Source organism: Hippopotamus amphibius, chromosome 9 (genome assembly GCF_030028045.1).
Source record: "Hippopotamus amphibius kiboko isolate mHipAmp2 chromosome 9, mHipAmp2.hap2, whole genome shotgun sequence".
In the NCBI taxonomy this organism is placed as follows: domain Eukaryota; kingdom Metazoa; phylum Chordata; class Mammalia; order Artiodactyla; family Hippopotamidae; genus Hippopotamus; species Hippopotamus amphibius.
The window spans coordinates 78986616-79011527 of NC_080194.1; the positions used below are offsets into that span (position 1 = coordinate 78986616).

Below are 24912 nucleotides of genomic sequence, written 5' to 3' on the forward strand. Positions count from 1 at the left end.
CTCAGAGTTTTATAGCCACCGAACAAATATCCAATAAAGAAAAAGGCATCTTGAAAATGATAGGAAAGTTTTGTGGCATTGTTACTTACCCTTACTCTACCCCTCCCCAGCATGGCAATGGTTTTGGTCTTGAAGTGGTGACAGCCTGGTTTCCAGTATCATTCCTCAAACCAGAAGCAGAGCAGAAATTATTTGCAAATTATTTCATACATTTGTCCTTCACTGTCCAGTGGATACCTGAAGGACTGACACAAGAGCCTGTCTCTGTCACGTGTAACTCAGAAGTCAGGTGGTAAAAGCGGTGGACACTACTCATAACACTTGCAAGATGGCTACAGACCCACAGAGTCCTGGAGCAATAAATTATAGGTGGAAACATACAATAGATCTTCTAAGGTACAGAGGAAAAACTGGGGTAAGACTGGGAATCTGGAACATTCAAAAACAGCTAAAAATATGGGGGGATTTAGGAAGCCATATGCACACGCAGGCAAGATGCATGCTCAGAAAACTGCTGAGAAGACCTTAAGATTTTACCTCAGACTGATTGCTAGCCTCAGAACAAGCCTAGCTAAGTGTTGAAGGAAGGCCCTAGCACAGAGCCAATCTGCAAACACTGGAAGAGTTCCTGGCACTCAAGAAAATCTCTATCAGAACATCTGATTTTGAGCTGAATATGAGCTAAAGGAACAGAGATGTCAGTGATCACATCTGACAAGCAATAGCCTCTGCAAAAAGAGTTAGGAAATCTCTCAAAACAGACTATTACAGCCTTCAACAACAATAACAACAACAAAATCAGCAAACCCTGGGAAAGGGGAAGAATGTGATTTCTAGAGTTATCATATTTTTTTGGCCATGCCACATAGCAGGTGGGATATTAGTTCCCCAACCAGGGACCAAACCTGCATCCCCTGAAGAGGAAGCATGGAGTCTTAATCACTGGACTGCGAGGGAAGTCCCCAGAGTTACCATATTATAATAGTTAAATGTCCAATTTTCAGCAAAAGAAGATTGCAAGCCATAGCCAGAAACAAGCAAACATTCAAAGGAACAAAATCAACTCTGAGAAACCATTCCTAAGGAAGCCCAGACATCAGACTTACTAGATAAAACTTAGATATGCTCAAAGACCTAAAAGAAAACATGGATAAAGAACTAAAGGAAACCAGGAAAATGATGTATGAATAAAATGAGAATATCAACAAAAATACAGAAATTATAAAAAGGAACCAAACAGAAATTCTGGAGCTAAAAATTACAATAATTGAAATGAAAATTTTGCTAGAGGGATTCAACAGCAGATTTGAGCAAACAGAAGAAAGAACAAGCAAGCTTGAAAATAAGACAATCAAAATTATAGAGTCTGAGGTGCAGAAACAAAAAGAATGATGAAAAGTGAACTAAGGGATCATGAAGCCTACTAACATACACATTATGGGAATCCCAGAAGAGATGAGAGAAAGGGGGGTTGGGGGAGGAGATTATTTGAAGAAATAATGGCAAAGCATCCCAACTTTGATGAAATAAATAAATCTACAATTCTAACAAGCCTGCCATCAGGGTAAACTCAGAAATATCTAACCAAGACATATAAGCAAACTGTCCAAAGATGGAGTCTTAAAAGCAGCAAGAGAAAAAAGTGAACCATCATCATGTACTAGGGATTCTCAATAACAATATCAGCAAATTTTTCACAAGAAACCCTGGAGGCCAGAAAGACATGGGATAAAATCTTTAAAGTACCGAAAGACAAAACCTGTCAACCAAGAACTCTATAGCTGGCAAAACTTTCCTTCCAAAATAAGGAAAAGTTAAGACATTCCCAGATAAACAAAAACTGAGGGAAGTGATCACCACTAGGCTTGCCCTACCAGAAATGCTAAAGTGAGTCCTTCAGGTTAAAATGAAAGGATGCTAGACATTAACGTGAAGTTATATGAAGAAATAACAATCTCCGATAAAGGGTTTAAGAGAAAAAAATGCATAAAGAATAATTATAGAGCTATGTTATTGGGCACTATAATTTGGGGTGGTATTATGTCCTGCCCCTGCCACCAACTAATAGTTGAAGCCCTAACGCTCAGTACCTCAGAATATGATCTTATTTGGACATAAGGCCATTACAGATACAATTAGTTAAGATGAGGTCATACTGGAATAGGGTGGACCCCTAATCCAAAACGACTGGTGTCCTTATAAAAGGGGAGAATTTGAGAGAGGCATATGGGGAGAATGCTATATGAAGATGAAGGCAGAGATCAGGGTGATGTTTCTACAAGTCAAGGAGCACCAAAGATTGTCAGGAGATCACCAGAAACTAAGTAAGAGGCATGGAACAGATTCTTTCTCACGGCCTCAAAAGATAGCAACTTGCTGACACGTTGATCTTGGACTTCTAGCCTCCAGAACTGTGAGACAATAAATTTCTCTTGTTTGAGTGACCTAATTTGTGATAATTAGTTAGAGTAGCATTAGGGAACTGTTATAAGCACATAAAGATGTAATTTGTGACATCGATAACATAAAGTGGCAAGGGAAGACAGAGATATATAGGAGTAGAGTTTTTGTAAGCAATTGAAATTAAGCTGGTATCAATTTGAATTAGGTTGTTATAACTTTAGGATGATAAATGTGATCACGATTATAGCCTCAAAAATATAGCTAGAGAATATATACAAAAGGAAATGAGAAGGAAATCAAAATGTGTCACTACAAAAAAATCAACAAAACACAAAAGAAAGCAATAATGGAGTAAATGAGGAACAAAAAAGCGAAAGGACATACAAAACCCAAATAGGAAAATGACAGAAATAAGTCCTTCATTATCAGTAACTGTTTTAGATGTAAATGGATTAAACTCTCCAATCAAAAGGCAAAGTTTGGCAGAATTGATTTAAAAACATGATCCAGGGGCTTCCCTGGTGGTGCAGTGGTTAAGAATCTGCCTATCAATGCATGGGACATGGGTTCAAGCCCTGGTCCAGGAAGATCCCACATGCTGCAGAGCAACTAAGCCATGAGCCACAACTACTGAGCCTGCACTCTAGAGCCTGTGAGCCACAACTATTGAGCCCACATGCCACAACTACTGAAGGCTGCGTGCCTAGAGCCCATGCTCTGCAACAAGAGAAGCCACTGCAGTGAGAAGTCCATGCATCACAATGAAGAGTAGCCCCTGCTCACCACAACTAGAGAAAGCCTGTGCATAGCAACAAAGACCCAACTCAGCCAATAAATAAATAAATAAATTTAAAAACAAAACAAAACAAAAAAAGCATGATCCAACTATATAGTGTCTAAAATAGATTCACTTTATATCCAAAAACACAAATGGGCTGGGCTGAAAGGGTGAAAGAAGATATCCCATGCAAACAATAATCAAAAGAGTGTTAGGGTGGCTATATTAATTAGACAAAATAGATGTTAAGTCAAAGACTGTTATAAGAGACAAATAAGGACATTATATATCTATAAAAGGGTCAATTCACCAGGTGGATATAACAATTATAAGCATAGATGCACCAAACAGCAGAGCCAAAAAAATACATGCAGAAAACCTTGACAGAATTGAAAAGAGAAACAGTCCTACAAAAAATAGTGGAGATCACAACAACCTACCTTCAATATTGAATAGAACATCCAGACATAAGATTAATAAAGAATAGAGGACTTGAACAACACTATAAAGCAAATATACATGTGTGTGTGTATATAAATATACATATATATACACATATACATATATATATGCAGAAAACTCCACCAACAAAAGAATACACACTTTTCTCAAGTGAACACTGAACATTCTCCAAGACAGATCATATGTTAGACCACAAAACAATTCTTAATAAATTTTAAAAGACTGAAGTCATGCAGAGTATCTTCCTATCAAAGTAGAATGAAACTGGAAATCAAAAACATAAGGGAAATTAGAAAATTCAAAAATATGTGGAAATTAGGCAACATACTCTTAAATAACAAATGGGTTAAAGAAGAATTCACAAGGGAAATTAGAAAATACTTTGAAAAAAAATGAAAATGAAAACACAACATTTCAAAATTTGTGGGATGCAGAAAAAGTAGTGTTAAAAGGGAAATCTGCAGCTGTAAAAATTTACATTAAAAAAAGAAGATCTCAAATCAATAACCTAACTTATACCTTAGGGAACTAGAAAAGACAAACAAGGAAGCCCAACATTAACAGACAGAAGGAAAGAATAAAAATTAGAGTGGAGATAAATAAAATAGAGAATTAAAAAAAGATACAGAAAATCAACAAAACTAAAAGTTGGTCATTTGAAAAAATCAATAGCATTAACAACACTTTAGCTAGATTGGCTAAGAAAAAAAAAGAGAAAACTCAGATTACTAAATAAGGGGTGCAGAGGACATTACTACTGATTTTACAGAGACAAAAAGGATTATAAGAGAATATTATGAATAATTGTATGCCAACACACTGGATAATCTAGATAAAGTGGACAAATTCCTAGAAACGCACAACCTAGCAAAAGTGACTCATGAAGAAAGAGAAAATCTGAATACATCTATAACCAGTAAGAAGATTGAATCAGTAATCAAAATCTCTCAACAAAGAAGAGCCTAAGATCATATGGTTCACTGGTGAATTTCTTTAAAAAAATTGAAGAGGAGGGAATACTTCCTAACTCATTCTATGAAGCTATCTTTACCCAAACAAAGATACTAAAGAAAGCTACAGACCAATGTCCCTTAAGAATATTGATGCAAAAAATCCTCAACAAACTAGCAAACCAAATTCAGCAGTATTTAAAAAGGGTTATATACCATGACTGAGTGAGTTTTATTCCTAGAATGCAAGGATAGTTCATCACATGAAAATCAACCAATGCAGAACACGATATCAATAGAATTAATAGAACGAAAGGAAAAAAACACAACTGATGCAAAAAAAAAAAAGCATTTGACAAAATTCAACACCCTTTCACCAAATACAATCAATAAAGTAGGAATAGAAAGAAATTTACTCAACATGATAAAGCCTATACATATATTTAAAAAATCCTCAGTTAATATCATAATGCTGAAAGACTGAAAGCTTTTCCTCTAAGATCAAGAACAAGACAAGGATATTCACTTTAGCTCCTTCTATTCAAAACAGTATTGGAAGTTCTAGCCAGAGCAAGTAGGTGAAGGAAGGGAGGGAGGGAGGAAGGAAGGAAGGAAGGAAGGAAAGGGGAAAGAGAGCAAGAGGGAAAGGAAGGAAGGAAAGAAGGAAGGGAGGAGAGAAAGAAGAGGAAAGAAAAGAAGCGAGGGAGGAAACATATCCAAATTGGGAAAAAAAGAAGTAAAGTTATCTGTGTTCACAGACAACATGATCTTATATGTAGAAAACCTGAAGATTACACACCAAAAAACTGTTAGAACTAGTTAAAAATTCAGAAAACTTGCAGAACACAAAATCAACACTCAAAAATAGTGCCTTTATATATAATAACAATACGAAAAGAAAAATTTTTAATTTCATGTACAATAGCATCAAAAAGAATAAAATACTTAGGAATAAACTGAACCAAAGAAGCTAAAGCATTATGCACTTACAATAAAATGTTGCTGAAAAAATTAAAAACAGAAATAAATAGAAATACATCCAATATTCGTGGATCAGAAAACTCAACATTGTTAAGACATCAATAATACCAAAAGCAATCTACAGATTCAATGATATTCCTATTAAAATTCCAATGACTTTTTTGCATAAATAGAAAATTCATTCTAAAATTCATACAGAATCTCAAAAAGTTGGAGGATTCACACACTTCTTGATTTCGAAACTTACTACAAAGACACAGTAGTCAAAACAATGTGATACTAGCATAAAGAAAGACAAGTAGACCAACGGAATAGAATGGACACCCCGGAAATAAAGTTTCACACAGTCAAATGATTTTCAGCAGGGGTGCCAAGACTATTCGATGGGGGAAGGACAATCTTCAACAAATGATGCTGGGAGGGCTTCCTAGGTGGCGCAGTGGTTAAGAATCCACCTGCCAATGCAGGGGACATGGGTTCAATCCCTGCTCCAGGAAGATTCCACATGCCGCAGAGCAACTAAGCCCGTGCACCACAACTATTGAGCCTCTGCTTTAGAGCCCATGAACCACAACTATTGAGCCCACGTGCCACAACTACTGAAGCCCACGTGCCTAGAGCCCGTGCTCCACAACAAGAGAAGCCACGGCAATGAGGAGCCTGCGCACCACAACAAAGAGTAGCCCCCACTCACCGCAACTAAAGAAAGCCTGTGCACAGCAAAAAAAAAAGACCCAACACTGCCAATAAAATAAATAAATAAATTTATGAAAAAAAATGATGCTGGGAAAACTGGATATCCACATGCAAAAGAATGAAGTTGGATCCTTATCTCACATCATAGTAAAAATTAACTCAAAATTGATCAAAAACCTAACTATAAGAGCTGAAACTATAAAACTGTTAGAAGAAAACATACAAAAGAGCACATGAATTGTATTTGGCAATGATTTCTTAGATATGTCACCAAAAACCAACAACAAAAGAAAAAGTAGATACATTGGACTTCACTGAAATTTAAAATTTTGTGAATTAAAGGACACTATTAAGCAAGTGAAGAGGTAGCTCAAAAAAAAGGAGAAAATATTTGTCAATCATATATTTTACCCAGGATATATAAAGAACTCCTATAACTCAATCACAAAAAAAATTTTTAAATAGGCAAAATACTTGAAAAGATATCTATCCAAAGAAGATATACAATTGGCCAACAAGCACAGGAAAAGAGGTTTAACATCACTAACCAACATGGGTTTGAATTGCACAGGCCTTGAATTGTGGATTTATTATCAGTAAATACATGCTACAGTACTGCGCAATCGAGGTTGTTTGAATCCTTGGATGTTAAACAGCAGATCTGAAGAGCCAACTATAAAGTTATAAGCAGATTTTCACTGTGTAGGGGTTGGTGCCCCAAGCTCCAAATTTTCAAGGGTCAACTGTACTTAATACTCAAAAGGATGGATAATAGCCAAAAAAAAAAAAAAAAAGGAAATTACAAGTGTTTGTGAGGATGTGGAAAAATTGGAATGCTTGTTTATTGCTGGTGGAAACATAAAATGGGTGCAGAGGCTGTGGAAAACAGTAAGATGTTTCCTCAAAAAGGTAAACACAGGGACTACCCTGGTGGCGCAGTGGTTAAGAATCCACCTGCCAGTGCAGGGGACACGGGTTCAATCTCTGGTTCGGGAAGATCCCACATGTTGTGGAGCAACTAAACCCATGCGCCACAACTACTGAGCCTGTGCTCTAGAGCCTGCGAACCACAACTGCTGAGCCCACATATCACAACTACTGAAGCCCACTCGCCTAGAGCCCATGCTCCTAAACAAGAGAAGCCACTGCACTGAGAAGCTCTCACACTGCCCCCAAGAGTAGCCCCCACTCACCGCAACTAGAGAAAGCCTGTGCGCAGCAACGAAGACCCAACGCAGCCAAGGAAAAAAAAAAGTAAACAAAGAACTACCATATGATCCAGTAATTCAGATACTTGTACACCAATATTCATAGCAGCATTATTCACAATAGCCAAAAGGTGGAGACAATCATATCCATCAACAGATGAATGGATAACAAAATGTAATAGATACATACAATGGAATACTTTTTACCCTTGAGAATGAATGAAATTCTGATACATGCTACAATATAGATGAACCTTGAAAACACTATGCTAAGTGAAATAATACAGATACAAAAGGACAGATACTGTATAATTCTACTTCTATGAGTCACCAAGAATAGGTAAATTCACAGAAACAGAAAGTAGATTAGAGGTGACAGAGGGCTGCGGGGAAGGTGGAATGAGGCATTACCATTTAATGGGTACAGAGTTTCTGTTTGGGATAATGAAAGAGTTTTGGAAACGGTTAGTGGTAATGGTTGTACAACAATTTGAATGTACTTAGTGTCACTGAATTGTGTACTTTATAATGGTTAAAGTGGTAAATTTCATGTTACATATATTCTACCACAATAAAAATGTTTTCATAGCTGTCTCAAACCACCCATTGTCATTTAATCTTTTCCCCTTATTCAATCAAAATGTATTGATTGCTAACCAGATGTCTGCTCTCTGATAGGTTCTCAGTTTTTAAAGATACATAAAATAGTCTCTGTCATAAAGGGTTTTATAATCTGGTTGGAAAGGCATGGAAGTAAAATTAGTGGACAAAAGCAGGTGACAAGTACCGTGATATTGGTAAGTGCAGGGAATTTAGGAAACACATAGTTCGGAGCATTTAGCTCAGGCAGGAATTATCTGGAAACAGTGTCCAAAAGATGTTAGTGGCTAACCTGAGTCTCAACATATAGGAGTTAGCCAGGAGAACAGGGATAAGCTTCTCAGGCAAGAGGAGCAATATGTAAAAAGACACAAACAGTAAAGAGAATATGAGCATATTGGGAAAATGAGATAACATATTACATGAAATTGGTGGGGGTGGGTGGAGAGAGGAGGATGAATATTGAAGAGTTGGACAGGGTTAAGAAAATGCATATCTTATATAATATGGGAGTTTGTACTTTATCCTAAGGGCAATGAGTAGCCATTGAATAATATTTCAGAAAGAGGAATCATATGATCAGCTATGTCTTTAAAAGAGACTTCCATGGTTACACTGAGGACAATGGACAGAAGAGGGGCTGGACTCCGGGCCTACAAGTGAGAACTGATGAAGGGCCTGTGTAAGGCATTGGCAACACCCATGGAGACTGGTAGACAGAGTTAAGAAATGCTCATGATAACAACTCAGAAGATTGGTTACTGGTTGGAAGTGAGTGATGGGAACACTCTTGGGTTTCTACTTGGGAAATTTGGTGAGAGGTAGTACAGTTCACTGAAATGAGAAACTCAGAAGAAACTGGTCTGGGGCAAGAGAGATCATTTCTGTTTGGAAGTGTTGCACCTGTGGGGCAGAAACAGATGGCTATTTAAGTGTGGAGTTAAGAAAAACGCTTGATGTGCACATGCAGATTGGAGAGTCCATTGAATAGAAAGGAGAATGTGCCTTAAAGGAACTGATGTCTAAATGTACAATCGCATTATAGAAGTAACTAAACTCCTTCCATCCACCATAGGGTAATTCAAGGAAAGGAGCAGTTCCTCTATGTGACATCAAAATCAAACTATATGGGCAGTCACCCACTCAACCTTGGATGTGATAAGGTTTATGAGAATAAACTGATTATTAATAAACCTGGGAGCTTTCCAAACTGGTTTTCATTTTGAAGCAAAGAGGACTTCTAATATATATCTTGTGTATGGCAAATTAAATCCTAAATTTATATTTATATTTGAGAGCAATTCTTTGGGGATCTTGTCAACAACCAGAAAAAAGTAGCTATCGAACAAAAACAAAACAAAAAAATAAATAAATAAAACTAGTTTTAGAGTGCTCTATTCTTTTTTTTAATGGGCATTCATCCATCTTTCCCATGAGTGTTCTTCTTTCCTTCCATTACTGACAGAAATGTTTCTTCCTAGTAGGTGGATTCTATCTGCAGAATTCCTAAAAAACTGGATCACATCATATATGGGAAAAGAAAACAAGGCTTTAGAGTAAGAAAATCCTGAGTTTGAGTTCCATTCCACCATTTACAAGATCATGGACAAACTTATTTATTCATTCATTCATTCATGCAACAAACATATACAGAGCACATTCTATATGACAGGTCCTGTCCTAAATACATACAATTTTGAGCTGAAAGTGCATAGTTCTTATTCATAGGTCAATGAGGAAGCAGACATACAAACACGGAATTACAGAATACGGTAATTTCTAGAAAACTGGGGGACATGGTACACCTAACTCTGCTTTTTAGGAAAGCTTTACTGAGACATGAAGGAGGAGAAGGTATTTGGCAGGTAGGAGAGGTGGTGAGAATTATGAGAGATTAAAGGACCCTGGAGAGATGAGAAACAGAGGGGGAGGGGATTCCTGGTAGAAGGAACTATAAGACCAAAGTCAAGGAGGCATTAGAAAGTAAACTGCTGGGTTCTAAGAGCTTCAAGTTATTTTTATAAGGTAGGCACATGAATGATAGAGACAGGTGTAAGGCACGATGAATAAGCTGGGACCATATCATGCACATTCCACTCTCTTTGTATACCAACTTTGTTTAAAGAAAATTACCCCTCATATGTGGGTGGGCCCCATCATATACACACACACACACACACACACACACACACACACACACACACACACATAGAGAGAGAGAGAGAGAGAGAGAGAATGTTAATCACATCTTAAAAATATCTTCACAGCAACATCTACACTGCTGTTTGACCAAACAACTAGGACCATAGCCTAGCCAAGCTGACACACAAAATTAACTGCACATCCCTTGAGATTTCTTTTTTTTATTGAAATATAGTTGATTTACAATGTTGTGTTGGTTTCAGGTGTACAGCAAAGTGATTCATAACTGATATATATATATTTTTTGATTCTTTTCCCTTATAGGTTATTACAAAATATTGTGTATATTTCCCTGTGCTATATAGTAGGTCCTTGTTGGTTATCTATACATAGTAGTGTACATGTATATTAATCCCAAACTCCTAATTTATCCCCCTCTTCGCCTTTGGTAACCATAAGTTTGTTTTCTATGTCTGTGGGTCTATTTCTGTTTTGTATATAAGTTCATTTGTATCATTTTTATTTTAGACTCCACATATAAGCAATATCATGTGGTATTTGTCTTTCCCTGCCTGGCTTCACTTAGTGTAATAATCTCTAGGTCCATCCACGTTGCTGCAAATGGCACTATAGTATTCCATTGTATATATATACTGCATCTTCATCTGCTCATCTGTCAATGGACATTTCTTGTAAGTTGCTTCCATGTCTTGGCTATTGTAAATAGTGCTGCAATGAACACTGGGGTGCAGGTATCTTTTCAAATTATGGTTTTCTCCAAATATATGCCCAGGAATGGGATTGCTGGATCATATGGTAGCTTTATTTAAAGTGTTTTAAGGAACCTCCATACAGTTCTCCATGGTGGCTGTACCAATTTATATTTCCACCAACAGTGTAGGAGGATTCCTTTTTTCACCACACCCTCTCCAGCATTTATTATTTGTAACTTTTTGATGATAGGCTTTCTGACCAGTGTGAGGTGATACCTCATTGTAGTTTTGATTTGCATTTCTTTAATAATTAGCGATGTTCAGCATCTTTTCATGTGCCTTTGGCCATCTGTATGTCTTATTTGGAGAACGTCTATTTAGATCTTCTGCCTACTTTTTGATTGGATTGTTTGGTTTTTGATATTGAGCTGTATGAGCTGTTTATATGAGGGTGAGTCAAAAATTATCCACACCCTGGCTGTAGAATTTATTTTAATTAACTTTTAGAAAAGACAAATACATCATTTTTTGGCATACTCTCTTTGCTTTCCAATACACTTTGTCCATCTGTCAAAAAGCTTTTGTATTCCCTCATTAAAAAATGTTTTAGGGGACTTCCTAGGTGGCGCAGTGGTAAAGAATCCGCCTGCCAATGCAGGGAACACGGGTTTGAGCCCTGCCCTGGGAAGATTCCTTATGCCACGGAGCAGCTAAGCCCGTGTGCCACAACTACTGAGCCTGTGCTCTGGAGCCCGTAAGCCACAACTACTGAGCCCATGTGCCGCAACTATTGAAGCCCATGTGCCTAGGGCCCGTGCTCCACAACAAGAGAAGCCACTACAATGAGAAGCCTGTGCACCACAATGAAGAGTAGCCCCCGCTTGCAGGAACTAGAGAAAGCCCGTGTGCAGCAACGAAGACCCAACACAGCCAATAAATAAATAAATAAATAAATATTTTACGCTGAGCTGTGAGCCATGAAGGCACCACTGTCTTCACTTCCTCAGCAGTGAAACTTTGTCCTCATAGGGCTGCTTTCATGGGACCAAACAGGTGAAAGTCTGATAGAGGAAGATCAGGACAATAGGGAAGATGCTTTAACACCTCAAAATGAAATAATCCACAACAGACTTAGGTTTCGAAAAGTTTGTGTGAGATGGGTACCAAAACAACTCATGGAAGAGCATAAACAGAAGCGTTTGGATATCTGCAAACAAAATTTGGACCGATACTCTAAGGAAGATGAAAGTTTCTTAAAGAGAATCATTACTGGTGACAAGACCTGGATTCATCACTACGAGCCTGAGAGTAATCGGCAGAGTATGGAGTGGAAACATCCTCAATCACCGACCAAGAAAAAGTTCAAAAGTCAACCATCAGCTGGAAAATTGATGCTTACAGTTTTCTGGGATTCTCAAGGGTCAGTACTGGAACATTATCAGGAAAAAGGTTCAACAATCAACAGTGCTCATTACAGTGAGATGCTTATTGAAGAGCTGAAGCCTAAACTTTGGATTAAACGCAGATGACTGCTGTCCAAGGGCGGTGTGATCTTGCATGACAATGCAGTCCACACACTTCTGCCCACTGTCGACACTCAGCAAAAACTTCACTTTGAGGTGTTAAAGTATCCTCCCTATAATCTGATCTTGCTCCATCAGACTTTCACCTGTTTGGTCCCCTGAGAGCAGCACTATGAGGACAAAGTTTCACTTCTGATGAAGAAGTGAAGACAGCAGTGCATTTGTGGCTCACAGCTCAGCCTAAAACATTTTTTAATGAGGGAATACAAAAGCTTGTTGACAGATAGACAAAGTGTATTGAAAAGCAAGGAGATTATGTCCAAAAATGATGTATTTGTCTTTTCTAAAAGTTAATTAAAATAAATTCTACAGACAGAGTGCAGATAATTTTTGACTCACTCATATATTTTGGAGATTAATCCTTTGTTGGTCTCATCATTTGCAAATATTTTCTCCCATTACGTAGGTTGTCTTCTTGTTTTGTTTATGGTTTCCTTTGTTGTGCAAAAGCTTTTAAGCTTAATTAAGTCCCATTTGATTATTTTTGTTTTTATTTCCATTACTCTAGGAGATGGATCCAAAAAGATATTGCGGCAATTTATGTCAAAGAGTGTTCCCCTCTAAGACTTTGATAGTATCTAGTCTTACATTTAGGTCTTTAATCCATTTTGAGTTTGTTTTTGTGTTTGGTGTTAGAGAATGTTCTAATTTCATTCCTTTACATGTAGCTGTCCAATTTTTCCAGCACCACTTATTGAAGAGCCTGTCTTTTCTCCATTGTATATTCTTGCTTCCTTTGTCATAGATTAATTGACCATGGAGATTTCAAACTATCCAAATGTATCAGGCAGGAGCCCAGCAGAAAACAGAATTCAATGAGATGGGTTTTGTGAAAGAACTAATATATCTTTAGATATATCGTCTGGTTTAAGGGAACAAACAAGAGATGACAAGGTACCTGTCAAGAACTGTGAGGGATTTGATTTTACCCTATTTGAAAGCAAATAAGATAGCCTGTTATAGTTTTATAGGTAGTGACTGAAGACATGCCACTCCTGGGTCAAAGATGAAGGATCACAGCAATATGCAACAGCATTTTTGTTCTGGCTACCTAATCCCCAATTCCCCCAGAGTGACATGAAGGGGGCCAGATCACAACTGCACATGCAATGGGTTGAATTACAGGCCAGGAATCCCTGAGTTTAGGAAACCCAATCTTTTATACTGGGCAGTAGGGATGTCTGCCCTTTGCTTCAGAGGGAGACATTATCTTCATTACACTGGAGAGTGAGTATGACTTCCTTTTGCTCCAGAGAGAGACACTACCTTCATTTTCCAAAGCTATTTGGTACATAAACATCCTTGAAAAGACCATCAGCAACAAAGGGCGGGACTTCCCAGGTGGTGCAGTGGTTAAGAATCTGCCTGCCAATGCAGGGCATACGGGTTCAAGCCCTGCTCCAGGAAGATTCCACATACTGCAGAGCAACTAAGCCCACATGCTGCAACTATTGAGCCTGTGCTCCAGAGCCTGTGAGCCCCAACTATTGAGCCCGTGTGCTGCATCTACTGAAGCCCACATGCCTAGAACCCGTGCTCCACAACAAGAGAAGGTACCACAATGTGGAGCCCATGCACCACAACGAAGAGTAGCCCCAGCTTTCTGCAACTAGGGAAAGCCTGTGTGCAGCAATGAAGACCTAATGCAGCCAATTAATTAATTCTTTAAAAGAAAAACAAAAAGCACTTCGTATCTTACTCATAAGGTGTACAAAAACATGAGAAACCAGTGGAGAATCATCTCCTGATAGTACCTAGAAATCAATGGTGGTAAACATCTATTATTCATAGGGTCAAAATGCAAGAAGAAGAAAAAGATGTATCTGAGCCCAGTGAGAACTGGACCCATGGAAAAGGGGCCACTAGAGGGAACTCGAGTCATGGAGAGACACAGATGCTGCTACAGAAGCAATGCGAAAGCAGATAGAGAATGGGAAGGAACTCTGATCCCTCTTTCACTCATACTGAATTTTGGCCAGTGACTCCAATTGGTCAAACCCCACATGAAGCCAGCTAGCAAGGAAACTTGCATGACATGGGTTCATAGGGGTCAGTCTTACATGTCCAAAGCAGCACTGAGTGAAGATTGGAGAATCTATCTGGGATGCAGTGGAGGAAAATAATCAGTATAATATATGGTCCCTTCCATATCTTAGTTTCAAAACTTCTTGACTTCCTGGGATCAAATGATCTTCATGCTACTCACTCTAGTCAACCACTCTCAAGGCTACATGGAATTTTATAAGTACACAGGATTCCTCCACCTATGAAATATTAGGTCTAAATATATAAATATACCAGTCCAGGACCACATTTGCTAAACTTCCAGCAAATGTGCTGGAGGTTTTTCCCCAGTAAACCTGCTTTGCTTATTTGAGCACCACTGCTTCTTGCATTCCATTTATTTCTTCTGATTCCAATTTCCTTCTTATTGAATTACTACATTTAATAATGTTTTCAGAAAGAGGCATTGAGTGATACATTCTCAGTCTTTCGATGGGTTGAAAATGTTTTTACCCTATCCTCAATATTCTGTGATAGTTTAGCTGGTTATAGAATTCTGGTTTACTGGTTATTTCCTCTCAAAACTTTAAAAATATTATTACAGTGTTTTCTAGCTTCTAGTCTCAATGATGAGATACCAGTTTAATTTTTTTCTTTGTAGGTGACCTCTGTCTTTGTCTCTAGTGTCCTGTGTTTACATAAGGATTACTATTGATTTACTTTGCTCATGAGTCTGCTTTCTTCAATTTGGGCAATCAAGTCTTCTAATTCTTAGAAAATTCCCAGCCTGTATCTTTTTGATTGCCTTTACCCCATTCTTTCTACTTTCTTTTCCTGGAAGCTACTATATGCTCTGTATCTCAACTTTTCTTTCATAGTCTCCATCCCTTCTGCTCGAACAATCATTTGAATAGCTACCTTTTAGCTATGTTTTCAGTTCACAAATCTTTCATTAATGTGTTAGTCTTAGTTTAACCCACTTATTCAGTTTTCACTTCAATAAAAATGGTTTTCATTTTGAGAAGTTCTATTTGACTCTTCTTCAAATCTACCCAGCCTATTTTCACAGAGTCCTGTTTTTTCATTATGATTTCTATATCTTTTCATCTCTTTAGTTATTTTCAAACGACTTATTTTATAAACTTTTCAAGACTGTTTTATAAAAACAAGGTTTCAGAGTTCTAACTGTACTGATAGAATTAGATTCTGATAAATTTCTGCATTATTTTCCATGTGGTTTGGAATTTTGAGTATGAGCTCATCTTCAACAAAGATTAGTTTTCCCATGTGAGTCTCCTGGATGATGGAAGTATGTTACATAGTGGCTTTACATCTGCACTTTCCAGGCACACAAAGGATTTCACTGTCCAGGATAACAAGCTGTCCAGGACCAGCCTTTATACTAATATCTCCTCTTCAGGAATCCCGTTAATGAGAATAAGGTAAATTTAGATTCAAAATTTGAACAGAAATACAGAAATACATTTCCTTATTACTTCCCTGGGAAGTTTGTAGTTCCCACTGAGATACTGGGGGTAACTTTATCAGAGTCCTGGCTTGATTTAGGGATTTCAATTCCAGCTTCCTGCATTGTTCTCTCTTAAGCCTCTATCTTCTATCCTTATACAGGTGTTGGGAGCCCAGTACCTAGCCTCTAAAGTACATACATTGCTTTGTTATTTCCCTGGCTGATGAATCAAGTTTACAGATTCAGATTTTAGTTCCTCTTTCACTTCTGGCAACAGAAACACCATTTCTATGTCTTTGCAGTGGAGAGGGGTAACAGAGATTTTCATTGGCTCATTCTGCCATGATGCTAAAACTGGCAGTCCCCTTGCATTGCTATTTCATTCATATCTCTAATTCATTCATTTCTTCACTTGTCCAGGAACCTTACTCCATTCATGGCTATGGTGCCATCCCTAACCAGAATGGAATCCACAGTAACCCATTCAACCAGTCTACTTCCTACAACCTAACTGTAGGCTTCTTTTATTCTACCTCACCCACCTGGCAAACACTCAAGATTGGATCTATCTGAAAATCCCTTCTTATAACAAACCCATGACAAACACAGTGCAAGCATGGACTTTGGCGTAAAACAGCTAAATCTGAATCCCACCTCTGCCATTCACTAGCCAAGTAACCCTGAGCAAGTTATTTAACTTCCCTAAGCCTTCATTTTTCTCCACTAAAATGTAAACAATAAATATTTATCTCAGAGTTATTATAAGAACAAAACAAGTGAAGACAAAGCACTCAGCATAACTCCTGACACTTTCAATAAATGTAGTTATTATTAGATTTCAGAGAAAAACTCCAGATTCTTCAACCTCAGCAAGACCCTCTGTGGGGCTTGGGGACCTTCTTTGTGCTGCCTTTCCCATTTCCCACAACTGTTCTTGCAAATCTGTAGCATTCCCTTCAAGCCTATGCACCACCACCCTGACCCAGCTCCCAGCAGGTAACTTTGCTTCCTGTTTTGATGAAAACATTGAGAGTATCAGGTGCCTTCACCATCAACTTACTGCCCTCATGGGAGCTGTGTATCAAATTTGGCTTTTCATTTCTTTTTTGAGTACATGCTGTGTGCCAGGCAGCGTTTTAGGTCCTGTGTATATATCAGTTAAAAAAAGAAACAAAAATCCCTCCCCTATATAGTTTACATTCTATTGGGAAGAAAAAAACAATAAAGTAAGTAAATTATATTGTATCTTAGAAAGTTTTAAGTGTAATGAAGAAAATAAAATGTTGGCAGGGTTACAGTTTTAAATAGGGTTATCAGGAAAGTTCTCACTAAAAAGGTGGCATCTTTATAATGGTGGTGAAGGAATGAGGAAATAAAAAGTATGGGTAGAGACATGCCTGGTTTGTTTGAGAAAAGCAATGACGCCAGGATGGCTAAAGAGAGGTGAGTGCATAAATAACTGTAGGAGGTAAAGTCACAGAACTAAAGAGGGGTGAGATTGTGTAGGGCCTTGTAAGCCATTACCAGGACACTGAATTTCACTTTAAGTTAGATGGAAAGCCTTTGAAGGATTCTGAGGAGAGGCATGGCTTGAGATAAATATTAACATTTTAATGGCACCTCTCTGCTGCTATGTTGACAACTGACTGAAGAGAGGTAAAAGCAGACTCAGGGAGACTAGTTAGGAGGCTTCAGAAATAATCCAGGCAAGAGATGCTGGTGACTCCTATCAAGGCAGTAGCAGTGAAGGTAGTCAGAAATGGTCAAGTTCTGTATATATTTTGAAGAAAGTGACAATAGTATTTGTTAATGCACTGAATGTGGAATGGGAGAGAAATCAAGGAGGATTCCAAGATTTTTTGCCTAAGCAACTAGAAGGATAGAGATCCAACAAGTTAATCAGGAAATACGGAAAGCCTGGGGTTGGGTGGGGAGGGTAAGGATGATGAGGAATTTGGTGCAGGCACATTAAATCTCATATGCCCGCTTGGTATCTAAACGGAGATGTCAGGTAGATTGTTGGGGTTTGACATTCAAGGGAGAAGTCCAAGCTGGAGATATACATTTGGAAGCTGTCAGCATATTTAAAGCCATAAGACAGGATGATACCACCCACCAAAGGAATAAGCGCAAACATAAAAGAGAGTAGGGCTGTGGAAGAGATAGTGAGGATGACTAAGAAAGGGTGGCTACAGAAGTGGGAGGAAAACTGAGAGTCTCTGGTGGTGTCCTGAATGTCAAGTGAAGAACATTTCAAGGAGGCAATGATCAACTTAGCCAAATAGCACTAAGATGAGGATAGAGGGTTGACTATTGGCTATAGCAATCCAGAGGTAATCTGTGACCTGGACAAAAACTGTTTTGGTAGAGTAGTCAGAGCAAAAGCCTAAGTGGAGTGGATTTAAGAGAACTGGCTCATATAGATACTTGTACATCAATGTTCATAATAGCATTATTCACGGTAGCCAAAAGGTGGAAACAACCCAGTTGTCCATCAACAGAGGAGTGGATAAGCACAATGTGGTATATACATACATACAGTGGAATAGGAAGGAAATTCTGATACACATTACAAGATGGATGAACCTTGAAAACTTATACTAAGTGAAATAAAGTAGACAAAAAAGGACAAATATTGCATGATTCCACTTATATGAGGCACCTAGAATACTTAAATTCATAGAAACAAAAAGTAAATGGTTATCAGAGGCTGGGGGGACGTGCTGGGAGTTATTGTTTAATGCGTAGAGTTTCTGTTTGGGATGATTTAAAAGTTCTGGAAAGTTCTCAACGTGGTCATGATTGCACAACATTGTCAATGTTCTTAGTGCCATTGAACTGTACTCTTAGAAATGGATAAAATAGCAAATTTTATATTACGTACATTTAACCACGCAACAACAACAAATTTTAAAGAGGAACTGGAAACAATGCAGACAAATCTTTCAGGAAGTTTTGCTGTAAAAGGGAGCAAAGAAACTGGGGCAGCAGTAGGAGAAGGAAGAAAGGTCAAGAAAGAATTTTGTTTAAGAAGGGAGAAATTACTGTATTAAGAGAATCACGCTCATTACCAAATATGATGGAGTCACATGACAATCCACTGATAAAACAGGCTGAGCATCCATCTCCATTGCTTCCTGAGCCACAAGCCAGGGCTCTCCATTCACTCATCCTGGGAAACTGGTCACCCTAATAGACTGAGTAGAGCCAAATAGCTGGAAGCTCATGCAGACACCTTGGGCAAATTACTCTTGTCCTTGAGACACTGGAATCATTAATAAAAATAGGGATATTTTACCATCAACTCACACCACAGAGCCACAGATTATTGAAGGAACACAGCAAGACAATTGCTTCAAGGCTGAACCAATCAACTTCTGCTAATTCCAGTTAACCTCACCCACCAAGAGGCACAACTGATCCAGGAAAGAAACAAGATCCAAAGCTGAACCTCATCATCCCCCTGAGGTTGAGAAAAATAAAGCAAATATAAAATACACACACACACACACACACACACACAAGGGAGAAATTACAAGTTCTTCTGCCACTTGTAATGATCTAGGAGAAGGGGGGAGTGACAATGCAGAGAGCAGGGAGATAGCTCCAGCGGTGTCACTAAGCCAGCAAGAGGACAGGGCCTGGTGCTAAGAGGCCGTGGGGCCTCACCGGCAGCAGAGGAAGGGGCATTCTCTGAAGGAAGTGCTGGGACTTCCCTAGTGGTCCAGTGGTTAAGACTCCACACTTCCACTGCAGGAGGTGTGGGTTTGATCCCTGGTCAGGGAACTAAGATTCCACATGCCACAACATGCAGGCAAAAAAAAAAAAAGGAAGTGCTGGAAGCAAGAGAGTTTCAATCACCCCAACAGGAGGGAAGGCAGAGTCCCTGGATCCCCTGGGGGCGGGGGTGGGGGGGGTGGAGATAAGGTGATAAAGTCTGTCAAAATTGTCTTCTGACTGCTTTTTTATTTTTTTCTCTCTGATATGGGAAGGATGGTCATTGTGGTAGACAGAGTAATGCCCCCCACCTCCCAAGTTGTCACATCCTAATCCCTGGAACCTGTGAATATTAACTTATATGGCAAAAGGGAATTTGCAGATGTGATTAAGGGTAAGGACCTTGAGATGGTAAGATTATGCTGGATTATCTGAGTAGGCCCAACCTAATTACATGAGTCCTTAAAAGTGGAAGAGGTCAATAAAATACTGCCACATGTTACAACATGGAAGAACCTTGAAGACATGCTAAGTGAGAGAAGACAGGCACAAAAGAGCATGTATTGTATGATTCCACTTAGATGAAATGTTCAGAATAGGCAAATCCATAGAGACAGAGAGTAAGTTAGTGGTTGCCAGGATTTGGGGGTGGGGAGAATAAAGGGTGACTGCTAAAAGATACAGGGTTTCTTTGGGGGATGATGAAAACTGTTCTGTAATCAGTAGTGGTGAGAGGTGCACAATTCTGTGGATATACTAAAGATGATGAATTGTATACTTTAAATGGGTGAATTCTATAGTATGTGAATTAGATCTTCAATAAAGGTGTTATTAAAAAAACAAACAAAACTGGAAGAGAGAAAGAGAAGATTGGATCAGGGTAACATGTGACAATGGATATAGGGTTAGAGAGTTGCTGACTTTACAGACAGGAGACCATGAGCCAAGGATTGCAGGCAGCCTCTAGAACCCAAAAAAGGAAGGAAATGTGTTCTCCCCTTGAGCTTCCAGAAAGGCACACAGCCCTGCCTACATCTTATTTTTAGCCCAGTGAGTCCTGTGTCTTAGTTTTGATCTAAGTTTTGACCTATAGAACTATAAGATAATAAATTCGTGCTGATTTAAGCCACTACATTCATGTTACGGGTCATCAACTGTAAATGAGAGTAAAGAAGAAGGTATTAGAGGTCTGACAGAAGTGGAGACGTTAGGAAATAGTCATGTAGAAAAGCAAAATGTGAATTGACTGGGAAAATAGAGCACGATTACCAGCCAGTGTTAAGAACACATCTAAGGGCCAGGCGGCGCATGGCGTCCGAGCGAGGCGGGCGTCCGCTGGTGGCCAGTGCTGGGTCCCGGGCCCGGGCCGGGGGAGCGGCGGCGCGCCGGGGCCGAGGGCCGGGGCAGGCGGGGCCGCTCGCTGCCTCTCGCTGCCTCTCGCTCGCCGCGGCGGCGACGGCGGCAGGCGCCAGCGAGGCCCGTGGGGAGTGGCGGCGCAGCCCGGCGGGTGGGACGACTGGCCGGGGCCTGGCCCACGCTCAACCAGCGCGATGCTTTTCTCGCTCCGGGAGCTGGTGCAGTGGCTGGGCTTCGCCACCTTCGAGATCTTCGTGCACCTGTTGGCCCTGCTGGTGTTCTCCGTGCTGCTGGCCCTGCGTGTGGACGGCCTGGCTCCTGGCCTCTCCTGGTGGAATGTGTTCGTGCCCTTCTTCGCCGCTGACGGGCTCAGCACCTACTTCACCACTATCGTCTCCGTGCGCCTCTTCCAGGACAGAGAGAAGCGGCTGGCTGTGCTCCGCCTCTTCTGGGTCCTCACGGTTCTCAGCCTGAAGTTCGTCTTCGAGATGCTGTTGTGCCAGAAGCTGGTGGAGCAGACCTGGGAGCTCTGGTTCGGCCTGATCACGTCCCCTGTCTTCATCCTCCTGCAGCTACTGATGATCCGCACCTGCCGGGTCAACTAGCCTCGCAGAGGATAGGCTGGACTGCCGGACCCCGGGCTGAGCTCCCGCATCTGCTGCACCGGGGGAGAGGTCTGGGTCTCAACGCCAGCTTGTGCCCTGCTGAGTGCCCAGCTTTCTCTCTCTCAATCATGTCTGGAATTGTTCCTTCAGTAGGGCTAAAGAGAGCAGCCTTGATTCTTAAAATGTATTCCCTCTTATCTCATGCTTTGAATAGCCAATCTTGAATTGAGATCCTGAGCAGATCCCAAGAAGGCCAGACAGTCCTGAACGCCTCTGACAGTTGGAAACTGCAAATGAGTAAAATGTCCTGATGGACTCTGAGTATTTTCATGGATCCTGGGAAAGTACCCCTTGTGCAAAGGCTGCAAAGCTGGACTCGAGGTTTCCCCTGGCAAGCAGTGATGACCTGAGAGCTTACTGCCCCATCCCCCCAGACAAGACTTCCTTAGATGCTTGAGCTCTAAAAAGTGTAAACCAGCTTGTGTCTCCTCCCCAGTGCCATTGGAGAGGATGGCTTTTTCTTCATTCCAGCCCAGGCAGACAGGAGTATGCTGAATAAGTGTGAGCGGAACCCCATCTGGAGATCTGTTGCCTGAGAAAAGAACTTGCTTTCAAGGTGCTGCTTGGCTACCTATCCCAGTGGCACGACTTTTCCACCAACTGGTGGCCAGCAGTGTTAGCGCACCTGAGACATGTAGGCCGCCCTAAGGGACCAGTGAGACGAATGGGTGCTCTGATGCCTTAGCCATTGAGACCTACACAGGGGAAGCTTGCAGATGGTCTCAGCCCACGCCTGTCGGCCTGAGGGCTTTGGTTTGATGCCAGTCAGGTGCCAAATGAGAACATTTGCTGAGACAAAAATATAAGAGAATGTTTTGCTGAAAAAAAAAAAAAAAAAAGAACACACCTAAGGGAGTTGGGAACTTCTTTTCCCCCATCTAGATGGCTACTGTGGCAGGTCTGGTTTTTTATTACCCACCACTGGGCAATATTTCATTGACTGTATCTGTCAGCGAGGGGGTGCTCAGAGTAAGCGGGAGGTGGGAGACGTCAATCTATCATTTGCTCGCTTGGTCTCAGTTTCTGGATACCTCCCATATTGTGGACACCCAGAAGTCTGAGTGCAAGTCTAGAGTCGCTAAACAGAAGCCCACAACCTCCTCTAGTACTCAACAGAGGAGTGAGCAATCTGTCCCCACACTGGAGGGAAAACCCACTGGGTCAGACCTAGTGACAGGCAGCATGTCAGCCTCCAACATGGCTCATAAGTACAACATATTGTGCTTTATGGGCAATTTAAGAGATCTTCTAAGGTAATTTCAACTATGCCTGATTTTTAAAATTTGAAACATGTGCTCACTGTATAATTTAGGAATTCCATGCTTACTACAGAAAATAAGATAAACAAAACAAGGTAGCTAGATGAAACTGAGTATAGAAGCCAATGGCATGCAAGGAATGTTGGAGAGAGAAAAAAATAAGTAGAGCATACATGTTCTGAAATAGATAGAAAAGGAAGGACCAAGACGTACCAAATATTCCTGATTCAGTAAATATATGTGAGGTACACCAGGCATCCAATGTCATGAGGTCTTCAATCAGCCACCCATAGATGATACCATTCTGGCCTCACTCGTCCTCTGCCCAAGAAATGTAGATGAAACCACAGCTGCTCATCAGAGTAATTGATGAGATACAGATATTTGCCAGGTATACTTGCCCCTGCGTCTTTCCAATAGACAAGTGTGTATGATGGCCCCATGCACCTTCAGTCTGTGGGATCCCCACGCTTAAACTCAACTCCGTTTCCCATAACTCCACCACCAGAGAAGAAAGCTGACACAACAGGGGAAAAACAGGAATATGAACATTGTGAAATCCAGACCCAGGTAGTATGGTTCTTCCACGCTGCTTGTGGCTTATCCAATGTGTGTTGATATACACCCCATCTTTCCTCTTACTTCTCACTATGTGTTTTAAACCTTTTTGATTAAGCGTGGGATTTGAGCTTCTTAGTTTGGTCTATGAACTTTTCTCCTCTGTGGCCTCTGGGATAACTTTGCCTAATAGGGATCTTGGAGGTTATCACTCCAAGGTAAATTCAGCAGCAGGAGTTGACTTTACAACCTTTGCAAGAGGTTGTGACGCTACTGTTTTGAGAGTCATTAAATTTGTCATTTAGCCCATAGGTTACAAAATTGTGTGCAATCATATTCAGACACAGTCAACAGAGATTCTGGGAATCAGAGATGAATGTGGTAGCTGGTTTTGTCTTTGAATAGTTTCTCCTTGAGGAGGCAAGCTATCTGTTGTTCTATGTGGGCAAAGTGCATTATGTTGGACAAGGGAATTTATGATACTAGATGTATGGGAAGAAATATGTATGTATCCTCTGTGAAGCTGCCTGCCTGGCATGCCCCCTCCTTCTGGAAATTGCCCCTTTGCATCCACATATTCTGGCACGGAAGCTACATGTTCTTATGGTGCCCATCATGTTGATTTTGGTTGGTAGGTTTAGGGATGAGTACCTGATCTGAGCTAAGCCAATAAGGCCCTTCTCTGGGATTTTTGAATTTAGGACTCAAAGAATTGAAGTCAGTTCCTCTCTGGTGTAGACATTTGTGAGGTGTATTTTTACAGACTTCAGTATATTAGGATTTTAATTTTATTTCTTGGGTTCTAGAGCCGGATTGCTTAGATTTGAATCCTGACTGTGACATTTATTATCTATGTGAACTTGGGAAAATGGCTTACTCTCTCTTCAGTTCCTTATCTGTCAATTAGAGATAATTATAATATCTACTTCATAAGATTGTAACGAATATTACAAGAACTCAGGACAGCACCTTGCACTCAATAAATGTTAGCTATCTTTACCCTTTACAAATCAAATGTTTTATTTTTTCCCAAATCTGACTTCAATTCAGTGTTATTCAATTCAACATTTATTTTTTGCTCACATACTGTATTCTAAGCATTAATTTAAGCTTAGGAAAAAATATGGTACCAAAATATTTTTGGTACCAAAAGACAGTCCCTGCCTTTTTGGATCTTTATCGTTTAGTGAGGGAGGCAAATATTAAACAAATAATCACATAAATAATCTTAACACAAGTTATAAGACATGCTATGAAGGACAAGTAGTAGGTGGTATAAGAGTTTATAACTGGAACATCAATCCAGCCTTCCTTAAGAAAGCAATGTAAGAGTTAGGGAAGAATACTGGAGAAACGGGTAGAAGGGTTA

At 40.0% G+C, this 24912-nt stretch overlaps 1 protein-coding gene across 1 annotated transcript; it reads left to right on the forward strand.

The window, feature by feature from the left end:
* Positions 1–21255: 21255 nt before the first annotated feature.
* On the forward strand, positions 21256–21666 carry LOC130861185 (transmembrane protein 203-like). The gene has a single exon (XM_057749801.1). It carries the CDS (start codon positions 21256–21258, stop codon positions 21664–21666), a length of 411 nt encoding a protein of 136 aa, XP_057605784.1.
* Positions 21667–24912: the final 3246 nt, after the last annotated feature.